Genomic DNA, 14,532 nt, shown 5'->3' with positions numbered 1-14,532 from the left:
AGTCGAGTTTGGGTTTAACAGAGCGAGACTGTAACAGGAGCAACAGGCGAAGAGGGACAGAGCCAGGCAGGGGTGACGTACTGTCTGTGGATGAGTGTGCAGAGGCATCATGACTCCTGGTGGGTTTCTGGTACAGCTCAGAGCACTGGGGATGTACCTGAGATTAAGTCTGAATCTGATGTGAAGTTACAACCTCCCAAGCTGACTCTGAGACCACATTTGGAAGCACTGGGACAGTTTTCCCAAGAAAAGATCACTCTCCTACTTGATTTTTTTTTTTTTTTTAAGTAACAAGACATGAGATTTTGGGGAAATAATAAATTATTTAGAAGTCTGTATAAGATTCACTTGGGGTTACAGGTCCCAGGAGTGTGTGAATGAGTATTTGAGACACAGAGATTAGAGGCAAAGTGAGAGTGTGTGAGAATTTGATGAGGAACGATTAACATGGGACTAGTTCTAGGACCGCATACGTGAGCCAGCTCACGAGCAATTTTCTTTTCCCTCTTTGACAAATGGGCCACATCGTGACGGCCCAATGCTTTGCTGGTGCTAAACTTGGGGAATCCCTCTTATTTTCTTCAGGGCTGCAGGTCAAGTAGATGACTGGCAGAAACAGGATGCTACTGGTGACTGCTTCTAGTGACCACCTGTAATCAATAGGAGGAAACGACAGGATGGGAAGAGAGAGACACAGAGACCACAGCCCACATTTGATCTTCCAGGACAGTGGCTTTCCTGGGTCCCTAGCTCCAGCGAAGCCTGGCTGATGATGGACCCAGGGGTGTGGGTTTATTCCACTCTGCAGGGCTCTTTGCCTGTAACATAAAGTAGCGGGGCACAAAACACTCCTTGGTCTCTTTTTGGTGATTACTTATTTTAGGTCACACATATTAGTTAACTTGGGCAAACAGGCATCTGGGGCCAGCCACTCACCTCAGATGTTAAAACAGTTCAATGGTTTTAGTTAACCAATATTTCCGCCTTAATAAGTATGATGATTTTTTTCTTCTTTTTACCTAAGTAACAGGGATTTGGTGGAAACCAACTGTTCTAGTAGATGTGCAAGTAACTTTAAGTAATTAATAATTTAAAATATCTCTAAATAGCATTAATTTGCAACCAAGCCTGCATCAAAATTCCTCCCCCCATTGTTTTTAACCAAAGGACATTTTGTGAATTTTAAAAATTTTTCCTATGTTTAGTCCATATTAAACAGAATATGTAATATAATAAATATACAGTATATATAATACAGTGTTTTATAAATTTTTGTAAGTTGTTATATGTTTAGTCCCTATTACTCTAAAATATATATACACTATTTAATCTATATAATTTCTGCTTGTTATATATTCTAACATATGACAAAAAATTATAATATACACACATATATGTAAATATACATACACATATATGTACATATGTATTTTATAGACACACATATATATATTTAAAACATTGCATTAATTGTGAATTATCAAAGTGAAATATCTAAAATCTCTAAAGGCTAATCCTAGCTGTGTATCACCAAAACACTGACTTTGATAAAAAGAAGAAAGTACCCTGAATGTCCTGCAATCAAAAGAGGCAAGTCATTTGAATAATTGGGCCTATGCACTCCTTGAGGACAGCTAAGGTGACCTCTGCCTGTTTCAGCACTCCCCATCATGCCTTGTCTAGTAGATATTCAACAAATATTTTTAATTGAGTATTGTAAAGCTAGCTAGTGGGTGAACCTGTTATATTTCATTGGTAACCAAGGGTCATTCTTACTACAGAATAAAGCATGGACACAAAGAAACACCAGGTTTTCCCCAAAGTGAGCAAAGCATTGGGAAATTACCAACAGTTAGCAGAAAAACTTGGCTCAAGAGGTACTAAAAGTCTTCTCTATTGCCTTTGAGTTTCACAGTTCCTTTAAAAGTGGCTTTCTTTCTTTCTTGGGTCTCAGTTGCAGTATTAACAGAGACCTAGAAAGCAGTCCATGGCACGTCATAGCTCTCAGCTGCACAGTTAGCAGCCCTCTGTGTGTAGCCCTATGCAAGTAAGAGATAATAAAGCTGACAATGCCTATTCTGTGGTGTCTGCAGACCATGTAGTGTACTGTGGACCTTACCAGGAATCTGCAAGTAGAGATTTAACAGCAAAGGGAACCCAAAGAAAACCATTAATGATTTTAAGCAAGGTGTGGGCTTGAGGAGGCCTGTTGAATTTGTTTGCTATGTACATGTCTTCAAAGAGACATGACAGCATTAATTTGTCCTGATTGGCTTCCTAGATGGCACCTGGGCCCACAGGTGCTATGTCACTACAGAGGGGGCGCCTACACTGAACCTCAAATGATATCTGCACGTCCTGAAGTTTCTGACTTCAGCATTAGCCCTTTGTACATGAGCTGGCAATGTGGAAAAGAAGTTCAAACCTCCCTTAAGAGATAAACTTCCATTTCTGTAATTCATGTGGAAAAGGGAAATCAGTATTCATTTCTCTTCAGAATGAAAAAATACACACACACACACACACACACACACACACACACACACACACACACACACACACGTATTCATTCAGGGCTTAAGCTCGGCTGGTTAGAAACAGATAACACCACAGTCTTCTCGGTGGCTGAGTGACTGTCTTAGTTTGTTTAGGCTGCTGTAACAAAGTATCATAAACTGTGTAGCTTATAAACAATAGAAATTTATTTCTAACAGTTTTGGAGGCCGGAAATTCCAAAATCAAGGTGCTGACAGATTTGGTGTCTGGTGAGGCCCACTTTCTGGTTCACGGATAGCACCTTCTTGCTGTGTCCTCACATGGTGGTAGGGGCGAGGGGCCCTCTCTCTTTTATAAATGCACTAACCCCATTCATGAGGGCTTTGCCACTGTGATCTAACCACTTCCCAAAGTCCCATTCCTAATACCATAGCAGTGGGGGTTAGGTTTCAATGTAGAAATGGGGGGAGGGGGGCATAAACATTCATACCATAGCAGCAGTCAGCTTGTTGTTGTTCCTAGGGACACAGCCCCTTCAACTTGACAGCTTTATTGCACATATGTAGTATTTTTTCTGCACTGGAAAAGTCAACACAAATTGACTTTCTGTACTAGAAAAGCATCTCTAACATCACTAGGGTACCATACCAACTGGTGGTTTCGTAGTATCTTTCTCTGATAAAAACAATATTTCAAAAATGGGGTGGGAGAGTTTTAGCTATAGATTGTTTTCATCAATTGTGCATTGTCTTAGGGAGTTAATGTTTTAATGACTATAACTGGTATACAAATGATAATTATACATGTATAAACCAGTAAATAGTTGAACTTTAAAATACACATGCACATACACACATATTAAAGCTTTTAAGAGGAAAAGAATTAAGAGAAAATTTTAGTACTCCTCAGTATTCTATTGCAACAACGTAATTCCTCTCTTCTCAAACTCTTTTTATATGTGCCAAATATTATGGTAAGTCAAATAATAAAAATTAATAAAATGTTGATATAGAGAAGTTATAAAATGTAAGTAGAGAATGACTAATCTAGGAAGCAGTTTGTCATTTTCTCCCTGTAAATCATGTTGAGAGTTAATGGTGTCTTTTTTTCTGGAATCATCACAAAGGCAACTCTGTAGGTGTTGGTTAAATATATAAAGGACTAGAAAAATGATGCAGGGAGAATACATTTTAAGTTTGCATTCCGGAGACTAAATGTCTGATTTTTGAAAGAGAATTTGTGCAGTCTGCCTATAAAACCTAATATGATCTGATTAAAGAGGCCTGCATTTAGGATACTGAGATGCCAAACATTTTAGTTCATGTATTTTTCAAAATATTTGAATCAATTTGTGAAGAAAACTGCATACTTAAGCCTCCTTTTGTCTGGTAAAACCTTTCTCTTTGTCCGTACACTGAGAATTTCACCTGTACCCTTTGATGAGCAGATGCTGCATAATCAAAAATGAAAATTTAGCTTTAGTTCCCACAGTAGTCAGTGCTTTGGAAAGCAGAAGGAGACTTCTGGTCCCCTTGAAACCTCAGCCTATAGGTCTGGCCTGCTTTGCATCTCGATGTAATCAAAAAAGATAGGTCAGGAGCACGTTGTTCTGGATTCTTTCCATAGAAAGATCCATAATTATCCATAATAATTAGGTCTGGAAGCCAGTCTCCAGATGCACTGTTCACGTATTGCACTGATGGGGTATTGAGAAGCAGCTGTCGAGAAATAAAATGACACATTGATTTTATCCCCCTTGTTGATGAAGAAGAGGATCTGTGTGAATATGAGGCTGGCCATTAAAAACTCTGGTAAGTGACTAATTAATAAAGCACCAAATCATAGATTGCTTTGCATCAGTAGTTAATTAGGACAATAAGAAGATAGCAGTAAACCAGACTCCTGGCCCACTCCACTAGGGTGCTGCTGCCAAGAGCTACTCCCGGGGAGAGACGTGCTTTGAAGCAGATTCTTACTAGGAGGCCCCTCCCAGGTAAAAATTAACCTTTGCAGATGAAACTTCTTTATATGCGAATGTCAACAGACTTTAATTACAAGTCTGAAATCAGATTATGTTGCCCTAATGTACAAAGATATTACAATTCAAAATTCAGCTCCCCCCACCAACCGGTTTTTTATTTTACTCAGTCTCAAGGGTTTGGGGTGCCCGGTAGAGTCTTTCTGGGGGGTCCTTTCACCAGCCTCAGTTGGGACCTACTTGCAAAGGTAGTGGCTACATTGAAATTTTTAGCAAGACTCTCAAGAGTTCACAGTACACATATAATTGTCACACCAGTGACTCCACCCTTATCTGATGTAACCTGAGAACAATTACTCCTCACAAATTTACCTCCCCAGACATTACACTAGATCCAACCCAAAGGCTGTTTCTAGAAGCCTACAGAAGGGAAAGGAGGGGGAGAGGCAGGAAATGTCCTGCAGTCTATGCATGGCCACCACCTGCAGGGATTTCCCAGCAAGAGGCTAATTGCAGCAGAGCATGCAGCTCCAGGCAAAAACCATCTACTATTTTCCCTGCTTTCAAAGGTATTGCTGCCACCTTGCAAGCTTTAGAAACTAAACTTTCCTCTAAGAGGAGGTTCCCTCTACACCCACATCCAGAAGTGGATGTTTCTGGGGCTGTTCTGAAGCTCCAGCCTTAAGGGCCTGCTGAAGACCAAACCTTGACATTTGTTCCTCAAGATCCTGCATCTAGTCCCAGGCCTACCAGCTCTGACCTTAACCATGCAGAGCTAGGTCTCTTCTTAGAGAGTGTTTGAACTGTGCCATTCCTTAGGCCCCTCCACTGAGATCCTGGTCTGGAGTGGGGCCCCAGGATCAATACTCTAAAAAGTTTGCCAGGGAAAGCCATTAGTATTCTCCCAGGGTTGAGAAGCATGGAGCTTCCTTTACATATGTGTGTGCACCTGCTGCAGTGGTGCAGGGAACCTACATACCTGCTTACCCAGCATCAGCCGAGAAACACTATGATGGGAGCAAAAATGTTCTAGGCCATCAATATCTAAAAAGTCCATCCTGTAGATGACAAGATGCTTTTTCCCCCTTAGAAGCAACTCTTGACCCAGGTAGCCTGTTCACTAAGGCCTTTGTGGCCCCCTAATGTGGAGCCTAGCCACTTCGGGCTAAGGTCTGTCACTCTGCAGCAGCCACTAGAATGCTCACATGTCATCATGGCCAGCACAGCATATGCATGCCGAGGCCCCACCTGCACCAGAGTCCTGCTACACCCTTGGTCTGTGCCTTCGTTGAGGCCACTCACGTTTGCTTAATAAGGCAGGGGAGACAACAGCATTGATGTGTCTGTCTCCAGCGCTCCTGAAAGGTACCAAAATGGAAATCTTCTAATGTTCAGAGATGTATTAATAGCTTGACTAGTAAGCTCTGACTTCTCAGAGGTGGTCTGTAGACCAGCAGCACCAGAATTGCTTGTTAGAAAGGTTCTGACCCACTGAGTCAGAACCTGAATTTCAATCTGAGTATTCGTATACATGTGGCATTTTGAGAAATACCAAAATACATGGCTAGTACATTTGGAGCTACTCTGTACCTACCCTGACATAAGAAACCCAAAACAGGTATCAGGAACAAGTGCCAGACCACCACTGTTTCTCTAGTGTGTTTCACTAATACCAATACCATCTTAGATAGGTTCCCACAGACTCCTGATTAAAATGGAGCTGTGTGTGTGTTGTGGCATAACACACCCTCTGCTTCACTGTAGAGACATTTGCTGGAAGTAAAAAATGGACACGGTCCATCCTAAGAATGCAAAGAAATGAGACACCACATCACTCGTGATACCCCATTACCACTATCTCATTACTGTCCAGATACATGCCTGTCACTGAAACAGTTGAACAGAAAAAGCCTGTTTTCCTAACAGCTTGAGAAGAAATGCTTGTGGTTAGAAAGTGTAAGAATAAGGGGCATATGCTTTCATAGGGGATATAGACACATGGACGCACTTACTGCAAGGTCCTGACCAGTGATTTGTGCCTTTAAGTTATTCTCATTGGACAGTAATCCCAATAGATTAAAGGATTCATTTGGTAAAAGGTATGATGAGGTTTTAATTGTATTGGAAATGAAATCAAGAAAGTTATAGGAACAAGTCCTTCTGTGTTTCGTACATTTCCAGAGACTGTGTGATTACCATTATTAGCGACAGCAGCAGCGCTGTGCTGAGTTAGTATAATGTGTGCCAATCTAAGATTTATGTAACAAAAGAAACAGAAGGGCATTTTTTTCCCAAAAATAGGTTTATCATAGAGTCATTTTATATCACCACATGACCTGTTACTTTGAAATTATTAAGCTTCAATGCAGTTTTACTGTTGAATACATATGAATTAATAATGTTCCTTTCCAACATAAGTCTGAAATATGGCTCTTAGCCTATATGAGAAATGTTTTCATACATTATTACATTTATAACAACATGAAATAACATGTCAAAAGAATTCAGTGAATTTGTGATTGTTTGCAAATGAAATTCAGATCATAGACTTGACTCAGGATACATGGGGAAATATTTGAGTCCTTTAAATACTGAAATTAGTTTTGAATTAGCAAAGGAAGAGATTTTGGAATTTTGAGCTGAGTCAAAAGCAAAAATCAAGAATAAGCGAAAAATTTTAACATACAGAGTTCAAGAACGAAGAATGTGAGCATGCCAACCTCCTGTGTGTATCTCCAAGACAGCTGAGCAAAGTGCAGCTTTCTTAATGTGCCTTCTTTTGAGATAAGATTTATCATGATGAAGTATTCCTCAAATCAAAGATGTAATATTTGCATCTCTCAACAATTTACCTAGTGCATGTTTATGAAATAGTAATATGAAGGTACTTCAAAAAATTTGCAGAAAAATAGTATTAAATGATAATACACATTTTTCCATGAACTTTTTGAAAACGCATCATATTAACCAATATTGTGTTAATTTTAGTATTTCTAAAAGTGTTTGTATACCGATATCACTTTTCCCCATGGAGTTTAATGATAACAGATATCAAGCCAGACTTTTTAAGAGGTTTAAAAAAAGAAAAAATGAAACACAGTAACTTGTACGTATCTGTGGGGTACAGAGTTGAATATCTACCTGTGTGCAATGTGTGATGCTCAAGTCAGGATAATTCATATATTCAACATCATACAATGTAATCATTTTTAAGAGGTTCAAAGTCCACGAAGTAACTATTTCAAAGCCATTGACTCTCACAGAGCAGAGGCTAACTACCTGCACAGAACATGCTGCCTGGACACGTTGCTTAGTGAAGCTGACATGTCAGCAGGGAACATTCCCCTGGAATCGGGGTGTCCAGCAAAGGAAGCAAAGCAGTGGAGATAGGAGAGGGGGAAATCTACTTCCATCTCAGGCTCTACATTTCTCTATAGAAGTTCTCATTTGCTCTTCAAATATGTAGTTCCATACATCGATGTATGAACATATTTTTTTGAAAACCTGCATTCCTAGATTCTACTTTGGACTTTCATAGCACAAGAAATTTATAGCTTTTTTCATCTGAAGGCAGCTCCTTATCTCAGAAATGGAAGAACTTATCTCTGCAACCTGTTCACAAACACAATCAGTCTGCGCACTCTGGCCAATTGACTACTATGTCATTTAGAGCCTTCTTTTTCTATTTCTTTGCAAATCAGCATTTGAAACTCGGTGCCAAATTCAAAGAGACTGGTTAAATGGCAGAATGTTCTTAATAACCTAATAGTGAAATTTTGAAATAAAAATATGCACAAATTTATTTCTTTATAAAAGCAGGTAAATTTGCAATAAATTAGTCATAGATCATAGAGTATAGAAATAAAAACATATGAATGGGTTTCAATGAAAAACAGAATAGACCTGCTTAGTAAATGATATTGTTTGAATAAAGCCAGAAATGATAAATTGAGGGTTGCAACACATTAGATGCTTTTTTTTTTCTTCTTTTGAACATGCATGTCTCCTCTTTTTTTTTTTTTTTTTTTTTTTTTTTTTCCTTTTTGTGACCAGTAAGGGGATCGCAACCCTTGGCTTGGTGTCGTCTGCACTGCGCTCAGCCAGCGAGTGCACCGGCCATCCCTATATAGGATCCAAACCCGCGGCAGCAGTGCTACTGTGCTCCCAGTGCCGCACTCTCCCGAATGAGCCATGGGGTCGGCCCATGTCTCCTCTTTTTTACTTTATCTGGGACAGGGTGACTCATAGTTTATCTCTGTGTTAGAATCAGGTGGCTTGGGAGGTGCTCATTAAAATGTACATTGCTATATCCCACTTGGACTGATCAAATCAGAATCTCTTAGGGGTTGTATCCATAAATCAGCATTTTCAACAGGTTCCCCAGATGATTCTTTGAGGAATAAACAAAGATTTAAAAATTAATGATGTTCTAAGGAATGAAAATTCAAATGCATTAAAAAACCTCAAGTAGTTAGAGCTGAATCTTCAGTTATGCAGTTTTCATGAGGTCATTATGCGTCATCTCCCACTGAATGCTTCAAATCCTTTTGACAAAAATGTGTTTGCTGTGACTGTGAAATTCTGAGTTAAAAAAAATATCTTGTTACTACAATCAATGATAGTATGTACTCACAAAGAGTTCATCTACTTAACTGGTGTTTCTTTTAAAAGACAATATGGATTAAATAGACACTAATAAAAATCATTTCTGTGTCTATTCTGAAATGAGTCTCCTGTAGAAAGCCTTTGCTACTGCTATTGGTTCCTTCGGTCTGAGAAACATATTGCTCTTCCCATGTATGGCTCATTCACTCATCTTCTGCAGCTCTCTGCTAAAATGTCGAGTGCTCAGAAGGAATTTTCTTGACCACCCTATCCAAACAGCATGCCCTCCTGACACTTTGTCTCTTTTACTCCTGCCCTACCTCATTTTCCTTCAGTCCCCCCCTCTCCATTTGCCTGAATGCAATGACTTACTTATTTTCAAGGCCAGAGGCTTTGTCTGTCTTGAGCACCGTGACTTCCTCAACTCCTAGAAGTTGCCCAGGCACTCAGTAAATGTGTTGATTGGATGAATGAATGAGCAAACGCATGAATGAATGTATCGATCAGTATGGATTAATTGGTGCATATAAATGATATGTGTAAAATCTAGTACATAGAAATTTAGTTGCAAATCATTCAAAAAATAACAAATATTTTGTTAGCTGGTCAAATGAAAACACAGCCTGTTGGATTCTCTGACCCAATGAAAATATAGTGTCTTAGAGTGACAAGCACAACCCAGAGCCAAACATTAGCCCTTTCAGACTCATAATTATTCTCCACGTCAAGAACCCCCTGCAGGTCTGTTGCTGGCTTCCTGCTGGATTAGCAAATGTCTCTTACCTTCAGTTTGAGAGCTTAATTTATGCCCTATTACCTTCTAAAAAGGATTCCACCTATTTGTGGTCATTTCGATATTTCTTCCTTTTTGGACTTTTTTCATTCCTTCATTCTTTGCAATTCTCCATTAGCAAGCAGCACAATTTTTTTAAGAAAAGCAAATAAAACCATAAGATTTACATTTTGCAATAATATTTCACAAAGGTATCAGAGAATTCTTTGTCATTTAGAATATTTCAGAATTAAATCTCCAAGTTGTTTTTGAAATTTTGATAAGTGTTTATTTTGTCAAATCATTAGATGTATTTACGTGAGATGACATACTTTCTTAATTCTAAGATCAAATGACATGAGAACACTGATTTTTATGTTGTTTTATCAACTACAGAGCACTTTTGCACATGAACTCTCTCATCTTGATCCTCCAACAATTCCATGTTGTACAAATGCATATAGTGTTGTCTCTGTTTTTACACTTGAGGAAACTAGGGATCAAAGCATTTCAGTGGCTTGCCCTGGTTCCATATGGTTAGAGACAGACCTGGGGTGGGGCACAGTTCGTGTCTTCTCATTTCAAATTCTTTGGGCAAAACTGGCACAAGAAACAGCAGTAAAATTACTGCTTTAAATAATATTTCTGTTGATTGCAAACTGTTGAACATTCTGTATCCACATCTCCACGTGCAGGATTTGATGGTGAGCCGTAATTTCCAGCTTCTGCATAATAGTAGCAAGTGTAAATGGAGACCATGGAGCAAAAGGCCCAAACACAGAAGCAGGGGACCTCCGAGGTCTTGTGCCCCTTCAGTTTCCAGGGGTCCAGTCTGCTGTATTCTCTGAGCCCTGGAATCCATACCTCCCTCTCTGCCACAGCATGGAACCCCTTTCTCTTTATTCCCAGCACCAACACTGCAGCCAAGTGCTCAAGAGTCACTTGGGTTCTGAGGCATCCAAGCGTCCACTCAGGTCAGCTCAAGCAGCAGTGGAGAGATCACTCTGAGGTCCCAGGACAAATGGTAGCTCTTGTAGAGCGGTTGCCTCAGACCCGGTGCTAGCTCAGCTTGCAAATTCTCCCCAGTCCTCCAGAGTTTTCTGGACCTGTAGGAGCCACGACCTGCACAGGGCACACATAGGGGAGTTCTAAAACCCTTTAGCCCCCCTGAATGACAAACTGTCTTTATCCGTAAACCAAGTGTTCACATTTCATACGTGAGTTTTCAAACTCATTTTCAGAAACTCACTATATATGAAAATTGCCACTGCCTGAGTTCTCTAGACTCCAATTTGTCATATAAAGATGAGAAATAGGAAAAGCAAAACCACATGATAGAATTGAAATATTAATGCTGGATGATGTAGAAATTGTTGCAGAAATTGGTCATGGAATGCATTATGCACACAGGTGTTATGCCTCCATGGCATATGTCTGCAGTGGCAGAGGAAACCATCAGTGCGGTGGTCTGTGGGGCCTGCTGCCCCTTTCTCTGTGGCCCATCCATGTTTTTATTGCACTTTGCCATGCTGCAGTTCTGAGCCCTCATCTTGGTCAAGGGCAGGTTCTTGGAATTGTTCTTCACCAGCATAATTAGCAAGAACACTTTGCCTTGACATCTGCGACATTTTGGACAAAGTCAGATTTTCTCCAGGATTTTTCTTGTTATGGTAACATATTTCCAGTTCCTGAGAAAGATGTAAATGCTCATAAATGGTGTTTTGAGTCCAATCTGATGCTTAGGACTCGCTGTCACCTAGACCATACAATGGTGAAGGAAAATTACTACTAAAAACAAAGGACATTTTCTTTGAATCATCAAACACATACACCATCTAATGAAATTTTGTAGCATATTCCCAGAAGAGATTGTATGAGGATTTTTTTTCTTGAAATATCCCAAAATAAAATAGGCACAGTTAGTATAGATCTGATATGTTCTTTCCTGAGTCAGGACGTCAGAACACATGGATTCCAGCAGTGGCACTTTTAACCTATGATTCCTAGGCCTCTCTTCCGTCCCCTAGTTCTTTCTGTCTTTCTTGCCAATAATTGTGCCCACCCATGAGCAGTTAAAACCTAAACACAATGGATAAAAAGAAAGGTAAACAATGCTCCTTTTAAAATGCTCTTTCTCATTCAGTGCTATGCATAAAGCTTAAATATGCAATTGTACTTTGCACAAGTATTTCCACCGGGAAATAGTATGAGCTTATAGTTTTACCAAGAGTATGATGATAGAAAAAAATAAGTGTAGTATACTACTAAAATATTTAATAATTTTACTGTTATATTTTTATTAATATCAGCACACTGGAAGCCTGATCTCCACAGAGGTAGACTTTACCTTAAAATTTTTTCTCCTTGCCTGTGACTCTTTATCCTTAATTTGGTTTATGGTACTAATGAAAATTTCCTGATGCCAAGTAAATGCTTGTAATAAGAGGGTTTTCACATATGCCCTAAGATCATGTCGCCACTAAAAATTCAGCAGGTCTTCTCATTGTTTATGAGTGGATGTTGTTTTGCAGCTTAGAATAAAGGAGTTGTGATAAAGTTATGTCTAAATCTACCAGTGATGGCTGATTTTTATTTCACTGTACATTTGGATATAATGACTGTTTTCTTATGTTTACGCTTTTAAATCCTTAGCAACATTATCGTAGCCTTCAGGAGTAAGTCTTGACAGCAGAAACTCAAGGCACGTTGTACTTACATATATTCCTGGAAAGTATAAGCTTGAGATAATATTAAGTGTGATGTTGGCATTTGATAAATCAAATGCAATGATACCAATTATGCAAAGCAGCTACTTTGAATCTATCATTCATCTGAACGCCATCTAAATCAGATTTATTTAATTACTAGCAGCAGGAAAGGTAAGGAACTTGCCTGCCCTACTCCTTTCTTTTCCCCAAAACCTTCAGTGATTTTTATTAACACTGAATTCATGGAGTTCTCAGCACTGCCCTGATCATTCTGAAACACTGTTTTCTGTTTACTTAAATTTAAAGCAGGTTGTGCTAAATATGCTAGTAAAACATTTATTTGTGAGCAATTTCAAAACTTTTGAATGGCTTTTTCCTCAAATAGACTAGACAAGAACCCTGAAATTTTGGGGTCATGTTTCTGAAGGGGCAGCCTTCAGTGATAACTGAGCATTGAAGACTCTGGCTTTACAGTGGCCACTGGTGAAGGCTCAGGACCAGCTGACACTGCCCAGATCAAGGAATTCCAACACCCTGTCACTTTAGGCTGGCATGGAGAGCTCCACGTTGGGGCTGTTGAAAATCAGTGGACGGATAAATACCAGTGTGCCATTTGGGTACGTTTTGGGATTTAGCCAAAGGGTCATTGCTTAGACCACCTCTGGACTCCTTTGGGTCTTGTTTGTGTTCTCTACTCTCCATGGAAAAATACCACCTCTTCCTTCTCCATCTTCATCCCATTGGCCCCAATTGAGATGATTCCCCTGACATTCTGCTTCAGTGATTCTGACTGTACCTCATATAAAATATTGGCTCCCCATCAGTGTCTTCTTCCCTTTCTGTCAACTCAGCCTCTTACCACTCAGAAAAGTCTATTTTGTGATGGGCCCAGGCTTCCTTCCTTCAGAGATACTCATGGTGCCCTGGTCCACAGCATCGCTTCAAGCAGCACTTGTTCCCATGCTATGCAACGAAGTGACACAAATACGGGTTTACAAATACCACAAAGCCAAGTGGCATGTGGCCTCATTTTATCAATTAATTCAGCTGGCGACAACCATTTGTACCTTTTTCAGAGGGAGATAGACTAAATGCAGATGCTTCAATTTGGAGGGTCAGAGAACAGGAAACTGTATCTTGAAAAGCCTTTTCTTTAATATCTGCTTTTCTCAGGGATTCCGGTTGTTGTGCACCCAGACATTCTGGTTCATGGGTTGTCCAGGGAAAAACTCCTAATGGGACACATTCTAGTTCACTTTTCAGGAGCAATACCAAGACAGCTTGGCCACTGTGGTTCATTCATTTGAAATAATTTCTGTTGTGCAACTTAAGGTGAAAGGACTATGGAATAATTCATAAGAGGATTTCAGGATCGACTGCCTGTCTAATTCCCTTAGTGATGAACTCAGCTACACAGGTCAGGCTGTGAGAAAAAACGATGCTCCCTGGACTTGTTCTGTGTGGATTTATCTCAGAAACATTGTCATCTTTATAGTGATATCAGGTTTGGGAACAAGTGGGGTGGCTGGGGGATGCCGATAAGCTGATTAATTAATTTGATGTGTTGCTGCCGTTTCATGTGATTCATTTGGTTTTCTGCGGATTTCAACAATTCTGTCCCTCCGCCCTCCAGAGTTGAATATGTGTTTGATAACATAAGTTCTGTTTGAATGTGAGTCTGGCCTTGATGTCCCCCTGTTCATTTATTTCAGCTGGGTCCCGAGCCTCGTACAGCAGCCAGCATGGGCACCTGGGCCCAGAGCTGCGGGCCCTGCAGTCCCCAGAACACCACATAGACCCCATCTATGAAGACCGCGTCTATCAGAAGCCCCCTATGAGGAGTCTCAGCCAGAGCCAGGGGGACCCTCTGCCGCCAGCACACACTGGCACCTACCGCACGAGCACAGGTGTGTACTCAGGACAACCCACTCAGTGTTCTGTCCACAGGGGCGGGGCTGCTCGGGAGCTTAAAT

General features: G+C 40.1%; 1 protein-coding gene across 1 annotated transcript in view; it reads left to right on the top strand.

Annotated features, from left to right (window-relative positions):
- Nucleotides 1-14,532, top strand: part of CTNND2 (catenin delta 2) — a 934,064-nt gene that overhangs the window by 536,436 nt on the left and 383,096 nt on the right. Inside the window, exon 8 of the mRNA XM_063085434.1 lies at nt 14,272-14,466. Coding sequence (XP_062941504.1) covers nt 14,272-14,466 — 195 coding nt within the window. The remainder of the gene's footprint in view (nt 1-14,271; nt 14,467-14,532) is intronic.

Source organism: Cynocephalus volans, chromosome 2 (assembly GCF_027409185.1).
Source record: "Cynocephalus volans isolate mCynVol1 chromosome 2, mCynVol1.pri, whole genome shotgun sequence".
Taxonomy (NCBI): domain Eukaryota; kingdom Metazoa; phylum Chordata; class Mammalia; order Dermoptera; family Cynocephalidae; genus Cynocephalus; species Cynocephalus volans.
This window is presented reverse-complemented; position numbering and strand designations above follow the sequence as displayed.